The sequence below is a fragment of the Pantherophis guttatus genome, chromosome 17 (genome assembly GCF_059756535.1).
Source record: "Pantherophis guttatus breed Tessera chromosome 17, ASM5975653v1, whole genome shotgun sequence".
Lineage (NCBI taxonomy): Eukaryota > Metazoa > Chordata > Lepidosauria > Squamata > Colubridae > Pantherophis > Pantherophis guttatus.
This window is the reverse complement of record NC_142079.1, coordinates 6,301,520-6,325,895: the sequence shown is the minus strand read 5'-3', so window position 1 is coordinate 6,325,895 and position 24,376 is coordinate 6,301,520. Positions and strand designations below refer to the sequence as shown.

At 44.8% G+C, this 24,376-nt stretch overlaps 1 protein-coding gene and 1 long non-coding RNA gene across 4 annotated transcripts in view; one reads left to right on the top strand and one right to left on the bottom strand.

The window, feature by feature from the left end:
* Positions 1 to 1,170: 1,170 nt before the first annotated feature.
* On the bottom strand, positions 1,171 to 21,423 carry LOC148111662 (uncharacterized). 2 transcript variants are annotated; one of them, XR_015730257.1, is made up of 3 exons: positions 20,690 to 21,423; positions 18,850 to 18,968; positions 1,171 to 1,245 (listed from the first exon to the last, which is right to left on the bottom strand). It is a non-coding gene; the product is annotated as an uncharacterized LOC148111662 (long non-coding RNA). The 2 variants fall into 2 exon arrangements; XR_015730256.1 differs by lacking the exon at positions 1,171 to 1,245 and adding an exon at positions 4,741 to 5,394.
* Positions 21,424 to 21,549: 126 nt separating this feature from the next.
* The window catches only part of MED13L (mediator complex subunit 13L), a 177,692-nt gene continuing 174,865 nt past the window's right edge, over positions 21,550 to 24,376 (top strand). The window contains exon 1 of one of the 2 annotated variants that reach the window (XM_060683764.2): positions 21,550 to 21,906. In XM_060683764.2, the coding sequence (XP_060539747.2) occupies positions 21,847 to 21,906 (60 nt within the window). In that variant the 5' untranslated portion in view covers positions 21,550 to 21,846. The remainder of the gene's footprint in view (positions 21,907 to 24,376) is intronic. The other variant, XM_060683765.2, reaches the window with a different exon arrangement.

Genomic DNA, 24,376 nt, shown 5'->3' with positions numbered 1-24,376 from the left:
TAGCAATAGCACTTAGACTTATATACGCTTATATATGCTTTTACAGCTCTCTCTAAGTGGTTTACAGAGTCAGTCTCTTGCCCCCAACAATCTGGGTCCTCATTTTACCGACCTCGGAAGGATGGAAGGCTGAGTCGACCTTGAGCCGGTCAAGATTGAACTCCAGGCTGTGGGCAGAGTTAGCCTGCATTCTAACCATGGATGGATGGATGGATGGGAGGAGGGAGGGAAAGAAGGAAGGAAGGAAGGAAGGAAGGAAGGAAGGAAGGAAGGAAGGAAGGGGAAAAGGAAGAGCAAAGCAGTAGCAATGGCACTTAGACTTATATACCGCTTCACAGTGCTTTTACAGCCCACTCTAAACGGTTTACAGAGACACCCTCTTGCCTGCAACAATCTGGGTCCCCATTTTACCGAATGAGGATGAATGACTGAGTCAACCTTGAGTCAGTCAGGATCAAACTCCAGGCTGTGGGCAGTCAGCCTGCAATTCCGCATTCTAACCACTGTGCCACCACAACTCTAATCTAGTTTACAGTCCTGAGATTTTCTTAATAGCCTCCCCTCTACATCCTAAACGCCTCATATATTGGAAGACTGCTATCCTGTCACCCCTAGCCCTTATTCTCATTAAACTAGACCCATCCAATTCCTGCAACCCAGTTCTTCGTAGGTTTTATCCTCCGCCCCGCCCCCCCACCAATCGTCTTTCTTGCTCTTCTCTGCACTCTTCCTGGAGTCTCAACATCTTTTTTTAATATTGCGGGGAACAAAACTGGATGCAACAAAGACCCTATGATCTTAGGCGATGCCCCTTAAGCCCCGAACTCAAACCAGGTCATGCTTGGGGTGACAGTCGCTCTCAGTTGGGGTCCCTGGCAGCTTGCTTGCACGCTCATTTGCACAACCAGCAGCCCAAAGCCTTTTTTGATCAAGATGGGGGGGAGGCGGGCAGGGGCGATCTCTGGCGAGTGCCAGTGTGTGCAGAAGCGTGTGGAACAGATGGAATGAGACACCCAGCGAGGGAAGCGTTCGCAGGAAGCAGGTTGGGAAGGAGGCTGGTACGCCAAAGCCCTGGGGGGAGTCGAAATGAGGTCAGGATGAGTCACCGTAAACCTAAATTGCATCAACCCAGTTCTTCCAGCAAAGGGGAAAAGGAGAAACGTGTTACTAACCTGACTAAACAGAATGCAGAAATGTGCTTGACGGATTCCTTCCCCTGGATGGATGGATGCAGGATAGGATGAGCTGAAAAGCAGAAAGGTTTCAAGGGTTTTTTTTGTTTTCTTTTTTTTTTTTTGTTTTTTTGCTGGGTTTTTAAGCCTCTCTCAAGTGCAAGGGAGAATTCCCAATTGAGAACATAGAATAATAGGAGTTGGAAGGGACCCTCGAGGTCTTCTAGTCCAACCCCCTGCTCAAATAGGAGACACTATTCCACCCTGGGATGCAGTGGCTCAGTGGCTAAGACACCGAGCCTGTCGATCGAAAGGTCGGCAGTTCAGCGGTTTGAATCCCTAGTGCCGCGTAACGGGGTGAGCTCCCGTGACTTGTCTCAGCTTCTGCCAACCTAGCAGTTCGAAAGCAGGTAAAAAATGCAAGTAGAAAAATAGGGACCACCTTTGGTGGGAAGGGAACAGCGTTCTGTGCACCTTTGGCGTTGAGTCATGCCAGCCACATCATCACGGAGACGTCTTCGGACAGCGCTGGCTCTTCGGCTTTGAAATGGAGATGAGCAGCGCCCCCTAGAGTCGGGAATGACCAGCACATATGCGCGAGGGGAATCTTTACCTTTACCTTTAACTACTAATGAGCTGGTTAAGATTAACTTAACCAGGCTTTGCAAATAGGACTTGTAAACACCATCAGGGTGGTCTTGTAGAATTGCAGAAGCTTTTGAAATAGGTTTTATTTTATTTTATTTTATTTTAAAGGGGAACCTTTACCTTTACTTTAATTCCATCCTGACAAGTGGATATCCAGTCTCTTCTTGAAACCCTCCACTGATAGAGTCACTTCTTTAAAAACATCCCATTTACCTGAACGGTTTCTGTGACCTGGCAGCTTCCACAGGAGTTGTCAGCTACCCAGTTCCGGTAGCTCTTTGCTGATTAGGTGTTAAAAGCAGTTTTCTGCAGATGGGCAAACGTCCTTCCCCAGCTGCTATTTGGATGGCAACAAGGGTCTGTTTTCCTAGACTGCCATGTGCTGGAAACCTTCAGCCTGCCATACCGGAAGGCCCACGGACGAGCGGGTAGAGTTGCAATGCAAATAATAATAATAATAATAATTATTATTATTATATGGATGATTTCTTATGCTGGTCAGGTGAGTTGCAGCTTTGCCAGGGATACAGTGTTTAAAACCGCAAACACGTGCACAGCCAGACGTCAATGGATCGTTTCGTAGAAACACTTGTGGGGCAACTTTGGGCTGTGAGAGCTCTAAATCAGGGTGGCCTACTCGCTTCTCCCATTTATTGATTTGCATTAAGAGAAGGATAGAATCGAGATCACATGAAGAATTAGTACCGCTTTATATGAAGCCTTAGCAAGACCGCGCGTGGAGTATTGCTTCCAGTTTTGGTCACCACAATATATATATATGAAAAAGAAAGAGATTGAGATTCTAGAAAGAGTGCAGAGAAGATGATTAGGAGACTGGAAGATCAAACCAGGGGTAAAATGCTCCCGGTTCGGACCGGATCACCCGATCCGGTAGCGATGGTGGCGGGTGGTTTGGAGAACCGGTAGCAAAAATCCCTGCGCCCCCCCCCATGCCCAGCTGAGCCACACGGTCATCAGAGGCTGTTTTTTTTACTTTTAAAAGCGTTTTTTTTCTGCAACCTCTTCAGCCGAAGAGGTTGTAGGAAAAAAAAAATGCCTTTAAAAGCCTCTGACGATCCCAGCTGAGTTGCCTGATCGTCAGAGGCTTTTAAAAGCATTTTTTTCTGCAGCCCCAAAGAGGTTGTAGAAAAAATGCTTTTAAAAGTTAAAAAAAAAAAGTTGGCCACGCCCACCCAGCCACATTACTCCTCCCTCCCACCAAGCCACGCCCACAGAACCGGTAGTAACAAATTTTAGATTCCACCCCTGGGAGGGGGTCTTAAGATGGCTGAGGTTGAGATATAGTGTGTCAAACCCTAATGATTTTTGGGCGATTCTGGCAGCTTCTCTCTGTGTGTATGTGTGTGTGTGTGTTTTCAGCCCTTGTGGTTTGCAAAGGCTTAGCGGGATGTGTGGACCCAGCCAATTGTGGCTTCTTGGTTCTGTGTCTAAGCAAATCCGTATTATTGTCATGCGGGCAGAACTCCTAAATCTTTCCAAACCAGCAACCACCGCTACGTCACATGCCAGTGAGTGCCAGCAGTCTGGGAGATCGCCCCACCAGCGAAAGCAGAAGGAATGTTGTCTGGCACCGCTTTCTCTGCGCGGTCGGCCAAATTTTAATTTCTCCTGAAAGAATTGCCTGCTGCTGCTTGCGACTTGCTTCGTTCTCTTTCTGCATGGTTCCTCCAAGACTCTTGGAGCCACAAAGCACCCAGAAACCTGCTTCTTACACCGCCTGGATTTATAAACTGGGATTTTTCTGCAGGTGCTTTTTCTCGGCATATACAGAATCCAGAGTTAGAAGGGACTTTGGAGGTCTTCTAGTCCAACCCTCTGCTCAAACAGGAGACCCTTTCAGACAAATGGCTGTGCGATCTTCTTAAAAACCTCCAGTGATGAAGCACCCAGAACTTCTGAAGGGAAGCTTTTCCACTGATTAATTGATCTGGGATAAAAGAATAACCGAGTTGGAAGGGACCTTAGAGGTCTTCTAGTCCAACTCCCTACTCAAGCAGGTGACTGAATACTATTCTAGACAAATGGCTGTCCAGTCTCTTCTTAAAAACCTCCAGTGATGGAGCACCGAGAACTTCTGGAGGCAAGTCATTCCTCTGGTTAATTGTTCTCACTGTCAGGAAATTTCTTCTTAGTTCTAGGATCTCTCTGGGTCTCTCCTTGATAAGTTTCTACTTCTTACTTCTTCTTGTGCCTTCAGGTGCTTTGGAGAACAGGTTGACCTCCTCTTCTTTGTGGCAGCTCCTCCAGGATGGAAGACTGCTATCACGTCACCCTTAGTCCTTCTCTTTGTTAGACTACACATATCCAGTCCCTGCAACTGTTCATTGTACATTTTAGCCGCCAGTCCTCTTATCATCTTTGTTGCTCTTCTCTGCACCCTTTCTAGAGTTCCGACATATTTTTGGTATCGTGGAGATCAGAACTGGATGCAATATTCCAAGTGTGGTCTGACGAATGCAGTATAAAGCAGCACTAACACTTTACGTGATTTTGATACTACCCTGTTTCCACGAAAATAGGACCCAACCGGAAAATAAGCCCTAGCGTGATTTTTTTCAGGATGCTCGTAATATAAGCCCTACCCCCAAAATAAGCCCCAGTTAAGATTGTCAGCCAGATGGATGCATTTAGTATCGTATTTCCCCCATAATAAGATCTAACCAGAAAATAAGCCCTAATGTGTCTTTTGGAGCCAAAAATTAAGATAAGACCCAGTCTTATTTTCAGAGAAACATGGTATTCCTCCATCGATACAGGCGGATTTCTGAATACGATTTCTGATTTGCCATTCAGGGAGTCGAGCAGTGGTGGGTTGCCCCTGTTTCGGACTGGTTTGAAAGAACCGGTTGTCAGACTGCGATGCTATCTCAAAATTAAATGAATTTCCAAACTGCCAATCTTTAAGGAAATCTTTCTTTAATTGAGCACAGCCACCGGATCATGACTCCGCACGGACAAGACTGACCTTTTGCCCCCCCAATCCCTCCCTTTCCAATCCCCAAATCTCTACTTCTCATTGGCTATCTTCCAAGTCATTCTTCAGACTTCTTTTCACGTCATTCCCCAGGAATGTGCCCCCTCCCCTCATTTCCACGACAACCCGACTTCAAAGGGCTTTAACAGGCAAAAGTTCCAGAGTTTATCTCTCACTCTCCTCTGCTCTCCATGCCAGCGTTGAAACGCTGACACCGGTAGTAAAACTGGCGAGAGGCCCCGCCCATCGCCCCAGATGTTGTCATCGGCGATCTGCGCACGCGGTCCCGTTGCAAACCGGTAGTAAAGATAAGTAGAACCCACACCTGAGGTCGCGTCAATGTGCCAAACTGCCATTTCTATTTAAGACGAGCAGGAAAAAGCTGGAGTGGGACCAACATCTGTGGACAAAGCAGACCCAAGAAGCCAACATTGGCCGTGACCTCTGGCTTTTCATTTCCTGTGCCACGATACAAACTATAAAAACACTATCAAATAACCATCACTGGAGGAAACAGGAACTCGGCAGACAGGCCTTGCATTGAATATTCCAGAATAAGATGTTTCTTGTTGAAAAATGCTGGATGAGGGGAAAACGAGGAAAAGAAGTTCTTTATGTCTACGGTTAAATTCGGCTGTTTTGTCTGTGGTTCAGATTTCTTACTGTACTGTTTCCCCCCCGCCACACACAAAAACTTACAGCATTCATACAATCTGGCAGCTGTCAGTTGAATGCGACCCAGTCCTTGCAAATCATGGGACTATTTTTGGATATCAGTAACACATAAAATGTCCTCCCTTCCTCACATGAAGGCCAACGTGGTACATGCCCAATTAATAATTGGAACTTGTATACATAGCTTGTTTTGCCCTCGACAAAGTGAAACGGTATATAGGCTATCAGCAGCTGCAAGAATACAACAGGTGCATTTTCTCAGCATCGAGACCGGGCAAACTGAATAGGTTTAGAAAAGGACAGAGCTATGGGAAAATGTTCAGTTTGCTGCATGTAAATAAAACTCCGCTACTTTTTTTCTGGAGATGAGAAAGATGATAGTCTCCAAGGTGCTTTTTGCAGGTTCCCCCGTCCCTACCCCCAACTGGACTTTCATGGTTTTTTTCCTTGAAGACGTTTTGCTTCTCATCCAAGAACCTTCTGACTGAACTGAAGAAGCTTCTTGGACGAGAAGCGAAACGCCTTCAAGGAAAAACACCGAGAAAGTCCAGTTGCCTCTTTTAAAAATCACCTTTGGGACAACCGTGACCTGGATGACTGTGTTGTAGTCTGCCAGCAGCCTGAGGAGCTGGCAGTGGAGTCGGACAGCGATGAGGCTGAGGAAGAGCATGGGCCAGTCCTGGAGGCTGGGGAAGGCCCAGATGAGGGCTCTGCGTCGGAGGCAGAGATGGGGCCAGGCTAGGGAGTGAGGTGCGGACTCCAGAGCCTCCAAAGGCTGACAGTAGAGAGGCAGAGGAACAGAAGGAGCCTGTTCCTAGTGCACGCATGAGAAGAGCTGCCAGGAGGCAGGAGCAGCTAAAGCAGAGAGGACGACTCAGGAGTAAGGCCAGGAGATGATTGGCCCCTCCCATAAGGCTTAAAAGACCAGCACCGGCTCTTGGCCTCTTTGACGGAAAACAACGTTGATAGACTTGTTCTTGTCTGGCTGCACTTATCTCTGGTCGGCGTCTTCTGCTTCTGAACTTTTGCCAAGAGAAGCCTTTGGCAGTTTGCCTAATTATACCAAGGTCGGTGATAAACTGAGGAATGGTGTTTTGAAGAATTTGCTTTAATTTAGTTTGGACTACGCTGAGAATTGGAGAGTTGCAGGAACTGGGTAGGTAATTTAATGAAAAGAAGGACTAGGGACGACATGATAGCAATATTCCAGAATTTGAGAAGCTGCCCCAAAGAAGAGGGGGGTCCATCTATTCCCCAAAGCACCTGAAGGCAGGACAAGAAGTAATGGATGGAAACCAGTGGTGAAATCCAAATTTTTTTACTACCGGTTCTGTGGGCGTGGCTTGGTGGGCATGGCTTGGGAAGGATACTGTAAAATCTCCATTCCCACCCCACTCCTGGGGGGAAGAATATTGCAAAATCTCCATTCCCACCCCACTCTGGGGCCAGCCAAAGGTGGCATTTGCCGGTTCTCCGAACTACTCAAAATCTCCGCTACCGGTTCTCCAAACTACTCAAAATTTCTGCTAGTGGTTCTCCAGAACCTGTCAGAACCTGCTGGATTTCACCCCTGTTGGAAACTTATCAAGGTGAGTTTCAATCTAGAATTAAGGAGAAATTTCCTGACAGAACAATTGACTTGCGTCCAGAAGTTATGGATGCTCCACAACTGAAGGTTTGCAAGAAGAGTATATTGTCGGGTATATTATAGGGTCTCCTGCTTCAGCAGGGGGCTGGACTAGAAGACCTCCAAGATCCCTTTGAACTCTGTTATTCTATATTCTGATAGGTTCTTATCCTTCCCCACAATTTTTTCTCCCAAGAGAATGAAATGAAATTCAATGGAAAGCAAGACATGTTGGATCAGGGCCAACGGTTGGAAAATAAACAGACTTCTTTCTTACTCCATCCGAGTCTGTCCTTTTTATACACACAGAGAGAGAAAGAGAGAAAAAAAAGCTTGGATCATGAGTCATTTCTTGAATAATTGCATTATTGCAAATGGAAGGCTGTCCACCGAGTCCAATTTTTCACAGTGGGCTAATAGTTGAAAAGCTCCGGAGAAATAATAAAATTGGAGAGAACTGTTTTCTCTAATACCTCCCTCCCTCCCTTTAAAGCTTTGAGAAATAGCCTTTTTTTTTCCCACTAGAAAAGGAAATCAAACAGACCAGGGGAGGCCCTGCAAATTAAAATAAAGTTTTCTGTTGCATCCAAAGCTCCATTTGAGCCATGCGTTAAGATGGCCGAGTCTAATCTCGGTTAGACATTTGTGGGCTGGCCATGCTGGGTGAACTGAGGTGGTTTGGTTAACTAGAGTTAGAGTCCCTTAGATGACTTGAGCACTAGCTATAGAAATTGAATGGATGGATGAATAAATATATACCGTATTTTTCGGAGTATAAAACGCTCCGGACTATAAGATGCACCTACCTTTTTTGGTGAGAAAAACGAGAAAAAGAAATCTGCCTCTGCCTCCCAGCAATTTTGCCTCGTTGCAGCAAACAGCAAACAGCCTGCTTTACTTTCATTTTCGTTTTCAGCGTAGCTTGATTAGCACAAGGAGAAAAAAAAATCTGCTCCCAGCAATTTACCTCCTTGCAGCAAGCAGCAGAGGCCCGTACAGCAATAGGCAATGGCAATCCCTGCAGCCTGAAAGAGCTGAGAGTCGGGAGGCCGATCCAACCGACAATCAGCTGCTTGTGCTAATCAGGCTGTGCTGAAGCTGAAATGGGCCGTTTCTTCTGGCTGCTTGCTGCAAGGAGGTAAATTGCTGGGAGGCAGAGGCCAAAGGGTGGAGGGCAGTGGGTGGGTGGGGCTACATTCGGTGTATAAAACGCACCCAAATTTTCACCCCCTTTTAGGGGGGAAAAAGGTCCATCTTATACTCTGAAAAATATGAGATATATTTTAAATCAGTCTTTTATGCCAGTTGGAACATAGAATCATAGGGTTAAAAGGGACCTCAGAGGTCTTCCAGACCCACCCCTTGCCCAAGGCAGGACACCTTATAGAAACCTGATACCAATGGTTGTCCAATCTCTTCTTGAAAACCTCCAGCGATGGAGTCCCCACAACTCCAGAAGGCAAGCTATGACACTGATTGTTCCCACAATCAGAAAATTTCTGTTTAGTTCTAGGTGGGGGAAGTTCCCCTCCATTGCTTCTTGTCCTGCCTGGAGGTGCTTTGGAGAATAAATCAACTTCCTCTTCTCTGTAACAGGCCATCAAGAACTAAAAGACTACTATCGCATCATCCCTAGTTCTTCTCTTCGTTAGACTAGACAAACCCAGTTCCCATAATCGTTCATTGTATGTCTTAGCCTCCAGCCTCTTAATAATTTTTGTTCTTCTTCTCTGCACATTTTCCAGGATTTTAGATACTTTTCTGCATTATGGTGACTAGAACTGCACACGTATTCCAAGTGTGGTTTCATCAGTGCAGTATAGAGCAGTATTATTAATTCAGTAAAGATAAAAAGGTTCCCCTCGCATATATGTGCTAGTCGTTCCTGACTCTAGGGGGCGGTGCTCATCTCCGTTTTCAAAGCCGAAGAGCCAGCGCTGTCCGAAGACGTCTCCGTGGTCCTGTGGCCGGCATGACTCAATGCCAAAGGCGCACAGAACGCTGTTCCCTTCCCACCAAAGGTGGTCCCTATTTTTCTACTTGCATTTTTTTTTAAGTGCTTTCAAACTGCTAGGTTGGCCGAAGCTGGGACAAGTCACGGGAGCTCACCCCATTATGCGGCGCTAGGGATTCGAACCGCTGAACTGCCGACCTTTCGATCGACAAGCTCAGCATCTTAGCCACTGAGCCATCACATCCCCTTAATTCAGTAAACCAGGTTAAATGGACAGTACAAAGCCAGCATTGAATTTTATTTCTAATCTCACTAAAACCTCACCACTCCAAGTTTAACAACTTGGTGATTCACAGGGGGATTGGAATATGAAAAAGAAGATAACCCTTGATATCCTCCCCCCTTCAACCAATCCTTGCCAATGTGTGAGTATTATGTTTTAGCATATTTATAAATGTTGCATTCTGTATAGCAATGGGAATTTTTTTTTTCCTTTAAAAAAATGGATCTCTCCCTTCATTCTAATTTTATATGGAAATGCTTGGCATATTATCATGGAGTCCTGGAAGGGGTTTATACCAACAATTATAATAATGACAATAATTTTTAACATCGTTTAAAATTTTCTGGCACTGTTGGATTGGAAAAAAAAGGAAAATACGAGGAAGGTGGGCAGATGGAGAAAATGAATCACTAAGGAAAGCTAAGGCAGACATAGCCAGGGGTAAGTCAGGGAATGAAAAATTATGTGAGATCGGGATATAATTTTTAATTTTTCTAAGCAGGCGTCTGCTCAGTCCTAAAGTTCAGGGAATGTTAATTCAGCCCAGAAGGAAAGACAAGGCTTCAAATCTGTGAGTTATCCAAAGATTTTGTTTTGGTGCCTTTGAGACAATGTTGACTGCTGATGAATGCCTGGACTAGTCCTTGTGGTTTTCTTGGCAACGTTTTCTGAAATCATTTGCCGTTGCCTTCTTCTTCCTAGGGCTGAGGAAGATGGATTGCTCCAAGAACAATACATGAGCACACAATAGATACAAACTTAAGGTGAACCGCTCCAAACTCGATTGCAGAAAATTTTGAGTTCAGCAACAGAGTGGTTAATGCTTGGAATGCACTACCTGACTCTGTGGTTTCTTCCCCCAAACCCCAAAACTTTAACCTTAGAGCAGGGGTCAGCAACCTGCAGCTCCGGAGCCGCATGTGGCTCTTTCACCCCTCTGCTGCAGCTCCCTGTCACTCAAACTATACCTCACAACTACCAATGTGTGACACCCACTGGCATGAGATTTATTGAGCTTTTCAACTGCCCCCGCCCCCGGTAGGCCAACCATAGATAAATCCAAGAAAAGAAAAGTTTCAGAAGAAAAGAGAACATTTAATTCAACTACCTATGCTAGTTTTGTGGCCGCTCAAGAAATAGTCAGGTACAGAAAGGGTTTTGTGCAGTGGTGAAATCTAAAATTTGTTACTACCAGTTCTGTGGGCGTGGCTTGGGGTGTGTGTAATGTGACTGGATAGGCGTGGCCAATTTTTTTTTTTATTTTTTGGCGAAGAGGTTGTAAAAAAATGCTTTCAAAAGGCTCTGACAATCCCAGCTGAGTTGCCTGATCGGCAGAGACTTTTTTTCTTTTAAATCCTCTGACGATCAGGCAACTCAGCTTGGATCATCAGACGCATTTAAAAGAAAAAAAGGGGTGTTTTTTTTCTTTTAAAAGCCTTTGAGGATCGCAGCTGAGCCGCGTGATCATCAGAGGCTGTTTTTTTTTTTTTTTTTACTTTTAAAAGCATTTTTTCGGCCGAAGAGGTTGTAGAAAAAATGCTTTTAAAAGTTAAAAAAAAAAGCCTCTGATGATTGTGCGGCTCAGCTGGGCATGGGGGTGGGGGCAGGGATTTTTGCTATCAGTTCTCCGAACCACCCGCCGCCATTGCTACCGGATCGGGTGATCCGGTCCGAACCGGGAGCATTTCACTTCTGGTTTTGTGGTTCCCTGTGTTTTTTTTTCTGTGGGAAAGGAGTCCAAATGGCTCTTTGAGTGTTTAAGGTTGCAGACCCCTGCCTTAGACTGTCTACTGTCGACCTCACCCCATTCCTAAGAGGTCTGTAAGGGGCGTGCGTAAGTGCACCAGCCTGCCTACTGTCCCTGTCCTAATGTCCCCTTTTATTCGTATCCATTTCACGTATTCATAATCATGTTTATACATTTCATCACATTTATACTTTTATCTGTAATCTTATATATGCTTGACAAAATAAATAAATAAAATAAAAATATTTTTTTTAAAAAAATAAGATGACTTCCAGTACTTGAGGGGCTGCCACAAAGAAGGGGTGAGGGGAGGGGCAACCTATTCTCCAAAGCACCTGAGGGCAGGACAAGAAATGGATGGAAACTAATCAAGAAGAGCAGCAATCTAGAACTAAGGAGAAATGTCCTGACGGTTAGAACAATGAATCAGTGGAAGAACTTGCCTTCAAGAAGTTGTGGGGGCTCCATCACTGGAGGTTTTCAAGAACAGACGGGACAGCCACTTGTCTGACATGATATAGAGTCTCCTGCTGGAGCAGGGCGTTGGATTAGAAGCAGTGGTGAAATCCAAATTTTTTTACTACCGGTTCTGTGGGCGTGGCTTGGTAGGCGTGGCTTGGTGGGTGTGGCAGGGGAAGGATACTGCAAAATCCCCATTCCCACTCCACTCCAGGGGAAGGATACTGCAAAATCCCCATTCGCTCCCCACTCCTGGGGGAAGGATATTGCAAAATCCCCATTCCCTCCCCACTCCTAGGGGGAGGATATTGCAAAATCTCCATTCCCTTCCCACTCTGGGGCCAGCCAGAGGGGGTATTTGCCGGTTCTCCGAACTACTCAAAATTTCCGCTACCGGTTCTCCAGAACCTGTCAGAACCTGCTGGATTTCATCCCTGATTAGAAGACTTCCAAGGTCCCATCCAACATGAATACACCATCTTCACAAGTATTCCTCGATTTTACAACCATTCATTTAGAGACCATTCAAAGTTACAACGGGAACTCCAAAAAGCGACTTATGACCGTTTTTCACACTTACAACCGTTGCAGCATTCCCCCATGGTCAAGTGATCAAAATTTGGGTGATGGGCAACTGGTTCGTATTTATGACCATTGCAGTGTCATGTCGTCCGTTTTTGCCACCTTCTGATCAGCGAAGTCAATGGGGGAGCCAGATTTGCTTAACGGCCTTTGTGACTAACTTAACAACTGCAGGGATTCCCTTAAGCGCTGTGACAATAATGGTCAATGAACTGGGCAAAACTCACTTGATTGTCTTGGTTAGCAACGGAAATTTGGGGCTCGGTTGGGGTCGTAAGTTGAGGACCTCCCTGTGTTGCCAGAGTTGTAGTCACCAAATCTTGCAAACAGAGACGTGCTGAAGGCAACTCCTTGTCTTGCAAAGCTACTGATTTTATTTTTGTATAACCTGCAGCTGCTAAAAGCATGAGATCAGAGAAAATCTTTTTTCAGGTCAGCTGAGATGCTCAAGAGCCAAGGGAACCCTAGAGATTTGTGGGTTTAATATATATATATATATATATATATATATATATATATATATATATATATATATATATATATATAGGTGGAGGTGTGTTCTGATTGTTATATATATATATATATATATATATATATATATATATATATATATATATATATATATATATAACAATCAGAACACACCTCCACCCAATCAGAACACAGCCAAGTTCCCACCCAATCAGCTCACACCCCCACTAGCAGTTAAAAGGAAGAGACAGCTGCGATCTCACATTGCTCCTGGAAGCACGAAGCCGAGAACACCAGCCTGAAGATGACGAATGAGACTTCGTTGAAACGTCGCCAAGACACTTCCAATTTTAGGTGGGAGAAGACCCGAATAACCAAAGACCTACATACAAACACCCGCAAAAACCTGAGAAAACAAATATACATATACATATTCATACACATACACACACACACACACACACACACACACACACACACACACATTTGTATTCTATCTCTGTCATATCTGCTCTAGTTTTGAGGCCCCTTTGCAAGGAGGTACCTTTAAGTCAGCTTGAATGTACTTAGCAAGCTGAATTTGCTCAGATCGATCCAAGGGGAATAATTTTTCCACCCTGTCTGGCCGCATTCTTTTTTTTTTTTTGCGTCTGTTTTTTCCCCCCTCTCCCATTCATCCTATTATCTGATTCCCCTTTGAAGTCACTCCCGATGTCTTGATGTCTTTGTTAAGTCTAAATGTCAAGAATATGTCTAATTTCCTCAAATCTGGAAATGGTACAAAGAAGTAGGAGAGCTCTAATCATAAAATCTGTAAGAAAACCCCTTGTGTCTGCCTTGAAAGATATATATTTTTTTTCATTAAGACCAGAGACTGTTAGTCTAGAAAGCAGAGGCATCTTGATGGTTCATTTTCCTGGAAATGACAATTTAAAAGCAAAAGATTCTTGCTCACACACAGCGTAACACCCACAAATGCAGATCGTCTGGGTTATAAATCTTTATCTCCACCCATTTTCCTTCCCTTCCCCTCTGCCAGGAAGAAATCCTATTTGTTCAATCGGAGGTAAGGAGAAGGTTGAATCAGGATGATTTAGAATAATTAGTCAGTTTATTTTATTTTATTTTATTTATTTTTAAATCCCAGTAGAACAAAAATAGCAGCATCCCTGCCATGGGAAAGCAAGCAAAATATTTTCATATTCAGAGAAGCAAGGAATTATCTGAATGTACCAAGGGGTGTGTGAAATGTGTTCAGGTATAATTTTAACATTCCGATTGATTTGAAAATCAAGAGAGTTGAATTTGGACATCCAGATCGAATCTCCAAATCAGAGCTGAATTGATTTTAGGGAGAGTTGGGCTATGAAAAGCAGTCAGTTGTACTTAATGGCTCCAACAGAACTCATCAATTTGATTCAGCTGTTCCAGTCGGTGCTCCCGATTGATCAAAATTATTTTCAATCCGTTTGGAGGGGATGGACAGTTACGCAATTTTAATCTCTGCCTGGGAATTTTGTGGCAATCACATTTTTTTTAAAAAAAATATTTTTATATGCCGCCCTTCTCCGGAGACTCAGGGTGGCTTACAATGCGTTAAGCAATAGCCTTCATACTTTTGTATATTTTATACAAAGTCAGCTTATTGCCCCCACAAACCGGGTCCTCATTTTACCCACCTTAGAAAGGATGGAAGGCTGAGTTGACCTTGAGCCTGGTAAGAATTGAACTCGCAGTAATTGCAGGCAGCTGGATGTTAAATGCTGCCTTAGTAGGAGGCATTAGCCTTCTACGCCACTCAAGCTCCTTTGTTCAGTTGTAAAAGTCAAGTAGAGATGATCCAGTGGAGTCTTGGGGGAGGAGTCAAAAATGTCCAGATCAATGTTAAAAGAGAGGGTGGGGCTTTGATCACATGATCATGGCCACCATCTTTATTTTTTCTGACCCAGTCTTTGCAGACCCCTTTGGGATAATCCACGGAGGAGAACAGCAGGAGGCCACAGATTTAAACCTTCCCCTTTTCAATACAGGTTCCAAAATCTCAGCTGTCAAAGTGTTGGGATGTTGATAGAGCGTAAGCAGGATTTGCTTAACAACTGCATGAGTCACTTAACAACCACAGTGATTTGCTTAACAGCGAAGAGAGAAAAAAGTTGTAAAATCGGCTACGACTCACTCAAACCGCCTTGCTTAGCAATGGAAATTCTGGTCTCAACTGTGCTTGTAAACCAAGGACTACTTGTAGTAACAGCAATAGCACTTAGATTTATATACTGCTTCACAGTGCTTTACAGCCCCCTCTAAACTGTTTATAGAATCAGCTATTGCCCCCAACAATCTGGGTCCTCATTTTACCAACCTCGGAAAGATGGAAGGCTGAGTCAACCTGGAGCCAGTGAGATTCGAACTGCCGAACTTCTGGCAGCCAGAAGTCAGCAGAGTTAGCCTGCAATACTGTATTCTAACCATTGTGCCACCAGGGCTCCTATTTGTCTGCCTACCTGACTGTTTATCTATCATCTATATCTGTCTGTCCGCCCATCCATCCATCCATCTATCCATCCGTCCGTCCGTCCGTCTATCATTTATTTATCTATCACTAAAGCAATAGCACTTAGACTTATATACCACTTCACAGTGCTTTCCAGCCCTCTCTAAAGGGTTTACAAAGTCAGCATATTGCCCCCCAAAATCTGGGTCCTCATTTTACTGACCTCAGAAGGATGGAAGGCTGAATCAACCTTGAGCCGGTCAGGATTCAACTGCTGGCAGTCAGCAGAAGTAGCCTGCAATACTGCATTCTAACCACTGTGCTACCACGGCACTTACATGGTGGTGCAGTAGTTAGAATGCAGTATTACAGGCTACTACTGTTGAAACAGGGACATGGTGGTTCAGTGGCTAAGACGCTGAGCTTGTCAATCGAAAGGTCGGCAGTTCAGCGGTTCGAATCCCTAGCATCGCGTAACGGGGTGAGCTCCCGTTACTTGTCCCAGCTTCTGCCAACCTAGCAGTTTGAAAGCACGTAAACAATGCAAGTAGAAAAATAGGGACCACCTTTGGTGGGAAGGGAACAGCGTTCTGTGCGCCTTTGGCGTTGAGTCATGCCGGCCACATGACCACAGAGACGTCTTCGGACAGCGCTGGCTCTTCGGCTTTGAAACGGAGATGAGCACCGCCCCCTAGAGTCAGGAACGACTAGCACATATGTGCAAGGGGAACCTTTATCTTTACCATTGAAACAAACCTTTTTGTATATTTCTCTCTTACCTTGTCTACAAGATTTCAGCCAAAAGGTGAACAAGTCCTGTTGTTCTATGTCTGTTCTAATTTACTACAACTTCAGGTTGCTATTTTGGGATGAAAATATTTCAAGTTGGCTTCATTTTGGTGTTAGGATTCCCCAAGTGGATAAAAAAAACACAAGCCCTTCATTGTGAACTTCTCCCCTGTAGAAAGGTTGTCATTTCAGATCTCCTCTTTCTCCTAAGAACTGGCCTTCCACAAAATGTGAGATTCTCTCGGATTCTGTGAATGAACTAATGGAATGACTAGACTTTCTCGGCCACTACAGAAATAATGACCCATAAGCTGATAGCCTCCCAGCTGTTAATTAACAGAGTGGTGTGCAATTACTCCAAGAAACCGAACAGATATCAATGGAGCAAACTTTAATTAAAATGTACATCTGGTCAAATGAAATAGTGCTGAAACATTTTTTTCCCATTGTACTCCAAAGCCAGGCAGCCAGAAAGAGGGGTTAAACCCCCAACCTTTCCCCTGCCTTAATATTGCCCAGATGTTTGCTGCAGCTGAAACATGAAATGAGAGCAATACTGTCTCCAGAATGCATCTATAACAACATAGAAGAACAGGGAATTTGAGATCTATCTCCATCTCCAACTTTCTCTTTCCATCCATCCATCCATGGATGGGGAGAGAGAAAGAGATGTGGGGAGAGAGAGAGAGAGAGAGAGAAAGAAAGATGGACCATGTTACTAACTTAATATCTGCAACGATTCACTTAACAACTGTGGCAAGAAAAGTTGTAAAATGGGGCATAACTCAATGAATGTTTCACTTGGCTGCAGAAATTTTGGGCTCAATGGTGGTCGTAGGTTGAGGACTACACCGACCATCTATACTGAAGTGGCTCACGATGGCTTACAACACAATAAAAGCAAGAATATGAAAACATTAAATACATTAAAAATAACAGGCTAAAACTAGGAACCAGGTATACAAGCAGCATGGAAATGGGATTTTCTTTCTTAGACTACCAAGCACCTCCAAGCACAGATTCTCTTTCCCCTGGTCCACAAAAGCTCTCGGGGCCAAACATTCTCTCCCAGCCCTGCCTACCTCACAGGGCTGTTGTTACAAATGAAACACATGAGGCAAGAAGTGTTAAGCACAGTGTCTGGAGCTCTTGAAGGACAGGGAGGGACTGACATACACCTTGCAAATAAGTGAATCATCAGAGAGCGATCATTTTCCGTAACTGCTTAAATTAATGCAAAGATATAAACTAGTCATCCATATATAATCTTGCATATAAATGAGACACAACAGGAACTGGATGCCCACTAGTCTTGAGTTAGTGCAAGAGAAAGTTAGAGGAACGTGATTAAGAGAAAAAAGTGGCAAAGGAGTAAAATAGGTTGAGATGGAATAAAGAAGGAAATACTGAGTGGAAAGAAGGATGAAAAAAAAAAAAAAGGAACAGCAAAAGGAAAAGGACTTGGAAGATCTGAAGAAAACGTACAACTCTCAACCCCGAAACAAACAAACACAAGACTCTAATTCTAAGGAATTAAAATTGCAAAGAAAAAGAAACAAGAAAAGGTGTAACATTGTTATGTTCATGGCCTATGTTACAAAGTGACATGAAAATATCCTGCATGACAATGATACAACATGGCCAATGTTACAAAATGATTCCCTTTTAGGCATCCAACAGGCCATTGAAATTAATTAAGAAGAGATTCAACCTAAGAGAAATGTCCTGACAGTGAGAACAATTAATCAATGGAACGGCTTGCCACCAGAAGTTATTAAGTGCCCCAATACTGGAAGTTTTTCAAGAATAGACAAGTAGACAGCCACTTGTCTGGGAAGGTAGAGTTTCTTGCTTGAGTAGGAGGTTGGACTAGAAGACCTCTGAGATCCCTTCCAGCCCTATTATGGTTTTATGCTGAATGTCAGAATTTGACTTAGTGGGTTGCTTGAATCCAAACACGGTTAGGATTTATGGCTTTGCCTGCGTGAACTGTTTTTAATTTGAATCAAGTTAAGTCAGTGATGGTACAGCAGAATTAGCCCATTGTGTGAACAGGATGTGGGGTCCTCTATGTCCTTCGGCCGGCTATTCACAATACATTAGGCTGAAAGATGGCTAGCTGATTGAAGGTTCAGCGTATTGTGTGAACTCAAGCAATTGGATCACATGAACAAGCCAAGATGGAATTAGTTGTGTTTTAGCATGTAAATGCAGAGGCAAGTCATCCACCTTCTGAAGCTGCTTACCAGCCCTGGATTTTGGATTAACTGCCTGTTGTGTCCCCCCCCCCCACCCGCGAGCTTGGTGCTCTTTAATCATGGGGGGCTACAACTCCCATGCTGTCCTCAAAATTGTGTCATCCTGTGAATGTGGAGGGCAGCGACTGCAGAAAGGTAGAACTGTTCTTTTGGAGCAGGGAGAAACCCCATATTGTTAATCCCGCTGTTCCGAGGCCCGATTAAAACCCACATATTTATTATGCTTTTCTATTGCAAAAAAACAGAGAGCTCTCCAATATTTGCCCATATGGCTGTCAGTTCTGATTTGCTGTCAGTAACATCTTGCACTTTTCGAAAAAAAGAAAGAGAGAGATGAAAGAATGAAGGAAAGAAAGGAATGAAGGAAATAAAGAAATGAAAGAATGAAGGAAAGAAAGAAATGAAGGAATGAAGGAAATAAAGAGATGAAAAAATGAACGAAAGAAAGAAGGAAATCAAAGAATGAAATGAAAGAATGAAGGAAAGAAAGAACTGAAAGAATGAAGGAAAGAAAATGAAAGAATGAAAGAAAAGAAAGAAAGAAAGAAGGAAAAAAAGAAAGAAAATGAAATAATGAAGGAAGGAAAGACATGAAGGAATGAAGGAAAGAAAGAAAAAAGGAAAAATGAATGAATGAATGAAAGAAAGATTTTGTGTGCAATTAGGTGTCTTTCCTTGAATCAGTCAAATCTACATACCTGGTTTCCATAACCGCAGAAGACTCAGGGGAATGCCCTGAGCTTTAATTCAGGAATGTCCAACCGTGGCAATATTAAGACCTGTGGACTCCAACTCCCAGAATTCCCCAGCCAGCCAACTGAAAAACAAATATTGACAACCCAAAGTATATTAGTCCTCCTATTATGGCCAGATCCCCAGGGGCTGCCTTTTATAGGAGCTGCTTAATCTACTCAATTACAGAGGTGGTACTAATGCACACCCCTAACAATTGTTATTATATTATAATCATGAATTCATTGGAAATCCAGTGAGTATTGATAAGTATAGGTGATTCGGTGGATTCTCTCTCCATCGCCTTTTGCATTTGCACTTTCCCCAGATTTTCCTTTAAAAAAACAAAACAAAACAAAATCGATGACGGCTTTGTTAAAAAGAAAAAAAAATTACGCTTACAAAAAAAATTAATACTCCAGCCGGCTTTAGTTATCAGCCAACCTTAGTCAAAATGATTTGAATGCACGTCAGCATTTGATGCAAAATTGTTGGGCGACTTTCAGCTTCGGGGACTTGTGCCAACTCAAAAGAGGGTGACCCAGTGCCAAATTTAGACTTGGTGAAACCCTACGTTATATAAAGCTTGGATGCCCCTTGTTCAAACCAGGATCTTGGGTCTCCACATAAAAATGGCGAACACACATACGCCTTTCATTTGTCTGAAGTGGTGTAGGGTTTCCTGCCTAAGCAGGGGGTTGACTAGAAGACCTCCAAGGTCCCTTCCAACTCTGTTATTCTATTCTATTCTATTCTATTCTATTCTATTCTATTCTATTCTATTTTCCATTCCATTCCATTCCAATTTTTTTAAAAAAATAGTTTTTATTAAACAGTTTTCTTCATTTTATATCACAATTTCGATCTTTACAGCACTCCAATAACAGTGTATCTCCTGAGTACATACAAATTATTTTTGTTATTTTTCCTTTCCTTTTGCGTACATATCTATTCTATATAATGCATCGATGTTGCAATTACATAGCTATTTCTATTCTATTCTATTCCATTCTCCTTCCTTCTTTCCTTATTCTATTCTATTTTATTCGCCTTCCTTCTTTCTTTATTCTATTCTATTCTATATTCTTATCCTGTCCTCTATTCTATTCCATTCTCCTTCCTTCTTTCCTTATTCTTTCCTTATTCTATTCTATTCTATTCTATTCTATTCTATTCTATATTCTTATCCTATCCTCTATTCTATTCTATTCTATTCTATTCTATTCTATTCTATTCTATTCTATTCTATTCTATTCTCCTTCCTTCTTTCCTTATTCTATTCTATTCTATTCTTTCCATTGTTTAATAGCAAATGAAAAATACAGATTATTTTCAGACGAACGAATTTACCGATTAAAGATTTATCCTTTGGCTGGCTTGAGTTTCTCTCACAGGGTATGATATACTTTTATTCTGGAAGCAACACATTCCATTGTAATTTTTAAAAACAAGATACATGGATACATATAAACCCAAAACGCTGCCCAGAGAGGTGATTTTTATTTTATTTTTTTTAAAAAAATCCCACTTTCAACATTTTTATTAGATTGTAAAATAAAATACAAGGACGGGCTTATTATTAATCTAAACAATAATCCCCTCCTTTGTAAAAAAACAAAAAAACAAAAACAAAAAAACCCAGAAAACTGACGTTTTGCTAACCATTTCAGGGAGGTTTGCAACCAAGGCAAGAAAAAAAAAAAAAACTAATATAAGATAAAACTAGGAAAAAAAAATATTGAGAAGCGACAGGAAAAAAAAAAACAGGAATTTTTTTTTTTTAAAACAAAAAACAAACCAACCCACCTAAAAGACACTATTAAATAAATCCACATTGAAGCTGAGGAGAAAGACGCAGCTGTCAATCAGCAAAAAAAAAAAAAAGAAAAGAGGGGGCGTGGCTTCGAAAAGCCGCGCATTCCGTTACTGCGAGGTAACTTCTGCCTCGCTTTGCTCCGCCTCTTGGATCCACAGCGCCCCCTTCGGCAAACTCGGCCCTACGGCGCCTGCGCATAAGCAGCGTTTCCTCCCCGCCCGCCCGCCGGCGTCCGCGCCTCTCCTTCCTTCTTTCCTTCTCCCCCCGCCCCCCCCAACCAACCCCGCTCAGTGTCCTCCTCCTCCTCCTCTTTTTGCGTCCAGCCGGGACGCCCGTCCCACGTGACCCGCGTCGGGCCAATGGCGAAGCGCGCTGCTCCTGGCGGCCGCCATTGCTGTCAGAGCCCCCGAGCCCTGCCAGCCTTCTGTGTTATGTCTATGAGGAGTGCGAGGCGGCGCTGAGGGGGAGCCTCACTAAGGGAGAAGGAGCGGCGGCGGCGGCGGCGGCGGCGGCCGCGCTCGATCCGTTAGCCGGGCGGCGAGGAAGAGGAGGACGCCGCCGCCGCCTCCTCCTCTTTCCTTCCTCCTCCGCCGCCAGAGAAGGAGGAGCGGCTTGCCTGCCTCCGCCCGCCCTGAGGGGATCCACCCGGCGGCGGCGGCAGCAACAGCAGCAACAGCCACAGCGGCGGCTCCCCTGAAGAGCGCGCGCGCGCACCTTTTCGTTTGTCGTCGCCGCCCGCCTCGTTTTTCCCGCACCACCTCCTTCTCCCCCCCCCCCATCTTCATTTCTTTGGCCCGACGCGGGCGGGCGGGCGAGTGGGAAGGCGGAAGCGGCAGCCCCTCCCGCGCCGAGTGGCGGCCGCTGCTGCTGCTGCTGCTACCGTCGCCGCCGCCGCCCTTTCCTCTCTGCCGATCGGAGGGAGGGGGCTTCGCGGAGGATCTCGGCGGGAAGGAAGGAAGGAAGGAAAGAAAGAAGGAAGGAAGGGGGGGAAAAAAAAAGAAAAAAAAGAGGGCGGGCGGGCGCCTCCGCCGCCGCCGCCGCCGGGCCCGCCCCCCTCGGCGCCTGTGCGGCTGCTGCTGCTTGTGCTGCCCCGCTCGGCCCGGCTAGACATGCCCCGCTCTGGAGGCCGGGCTCGCCGAGGAGGACCATGACTGCGGCGGCGAACGGGGCGAGCCTGGAGGACTGTCACTCCAACCTCTTCTCGCTGGTGAGTCAAGGCTGGGGGGGGGGAGGGGAGAGAGAGGGGGGAGGGGGAGAGGCCCATCAGGTGGAGAGAGGGGGGGGCAGCAACTTTCTCGCGGCCTTGAAAGGCCCCAAGTATGTGTGTGTGTGTGTGTGTGTCTATGGGGGGGGGGAGGAGAGCTTGGCACCTTCCCTCCCTCCCTCCTTTCCTTCCTTTCCCCTCCCTCCCTCCCCCTGGCCCCACCCCTCGCCCTCCCTCCCTCCTTTGGGATGGGGTCTCGGATGGGAGGGAGGGGAGGTTTGGGGGGGATGGGAGAGAGAGGGAGAGATGGACAGGTCCTGATTTTTGGGGGGCGGGAAGGCTTGACGAGGACTACCCCCCCCACTTCCCCTTTCCAGAGGGGAGGGGCTCCTCTCTTGTTGGAGGTAGGGGGAAAGCCCCCCCTCTACCCCCTCCCCAAGGTGGCCCGGGGTAACTTTCCCCGCGTGGCTAAGTAAGAAGGGGGGAGGGAGGGGGAGGGATAGGGGCGTGTCTGCCTCCCTAGGGAGACCCCGGCCCTTTAGAAGGGGTGGCCTGGCTGGTGCTGCTGCTGCTTCTGGGTGTTTTGGGGGGGTCTCCGCAAGAGGAGAGAGGGGGGGAGGGTGGGGGAAGGGAAGGGAGGTGGGGCCTGGTGTAGAGAGGTGAGGTTTTTTTTTTTGAGGGGGGGTTGTGAAGAGGGCAAGGGGTAAATGGGGGAGGCCGGAGGGAGGGAAGGAGGGTCGCTCGGGGTCTTGGCCCCGTGGTGTTGGGAGGGGGGGAATTGGAGGGGGGGAGGCTGAGCTTCAGAGGGTCTCTTCCTGGGAAGGGGAGATCGGAGACGTGGAGTGGGGTGGGGGGGGGAGAAGAAGAACAAAGGGATGGGGGGAAAGAGTGAGGGGGATGCCCTGGTAGGAGCCCCCCCCCACTCCACTCCTCCCCACCTGGAAAGAACTTGCCGCCAGAGAGGTTTTCGCGGTCGGGGATCTGTCGCTTATCTCCGTTTGATGGTCCTAGAGATCGCGGCTTGAAAGGCATGCCTCGCGAAGGAAAGGTCTCTCCGCCCCCCCTTTCCCCCCCTTTCTTTTCTTTCTTTTTTTTTAAGCGGAAAGGTGGTCGTTACAACGAGTGTGTGTGTGTGGTTATGTGTGTTAGTGGCTGGCCTATATTGTGGTGCCTATCCGCTGAGCCTGGTGGATGTGTGTGAATATGTGTATTTATATGTATGTGTATATGTATGTGTCTGTCTGTCTGTCTGTCTGTCTGTCTATCTATCTATCTATCTATCTATCTATCTATCTATCTCCATCTATCTATACACACACACACGTGTATGTGTGTATATATGTATATATATGTGTGTGTGTGTGTATATATATATATATATATATATATATATACACACACACACATATACACATACATGTGTGTGTGTTTATATATATATGGTCTCCCTTTATTTCTTTATCAGCAAAATATAAATTTGGTGTGTGTGTGTGTGTGTGTATATATATAACATTATTCTTTTTAATAGGACCCGGAGAAGGTCATGATGTTTAAAAATGAGCTCGCTGGCTAATCTTTTTTTTGCTGTGTCTGTAATGATTGATGGGCTGCAGTGGTTTGTGTGTAGATCGTGGGCTCCGACATTGGGGGGGGGGTGTTTAAAAAAAAAAACCCACTGAGCTACAGACAAAAGCAAGGAAAAATGGAGTGAATTTGGCCAAGATCAATAGTTAACTTTAGCGCGGGGTGGTGGGGAGGGAAGAAAGGGTTTAGGCCTCGTGGATTTGGTAGAAAAATCTGACAGGGGCGTAATGTTGTTTGAAGCTGTATAAATGGTCCTTGGCTCTTAAAAAAAAAAAACCTGGGTGTGTTGAATTAAGTCCAACAAGAGTTGAAGACACCTGGGTAAATTGGATGTCTGGGAGATGCAACGTAATTTATCTGTATCATCAGTGCCAATATGTCAGTGAAAAAGCATAACATCCTCAAAAAAAAAAAAGCCTTTATGATAGGTTAAACAGAAGCAGTTTTGGATAGTAATATGTTTGGAATTACAGTTCAGTGTGTATATCACATAGGTGAAATATATATCTATATCTAGATATCTAGATATCTAGATATATCTATACCAATTTTACGTGGGAGAAAACCCGAATAACCAAAGACCTACATATATATATATTGTAAGAATGCCCAATTAACCATGAAAGTGTTTTGATTTCAAGCAGCTCTGTCTTGAAGCAGCCTGATGTATAATTTGTATTTTAATTCCAATCTTGCAACATGACTGTACAAAAGGCTGTAGCATTAGGATTGTTGTAATAGTCTCTGACTTAACTTTAGCCTCTTGCTAGAGAAATAACCATACATCTAGACCACAAGTCAATTAGAATTACTCAGAAGTAAATCCAGTTGGCCTCAGTGGGCTGTACTTTTAAGGAGGGATGTCTAAGAATTGTGGTTGATGGCTCTT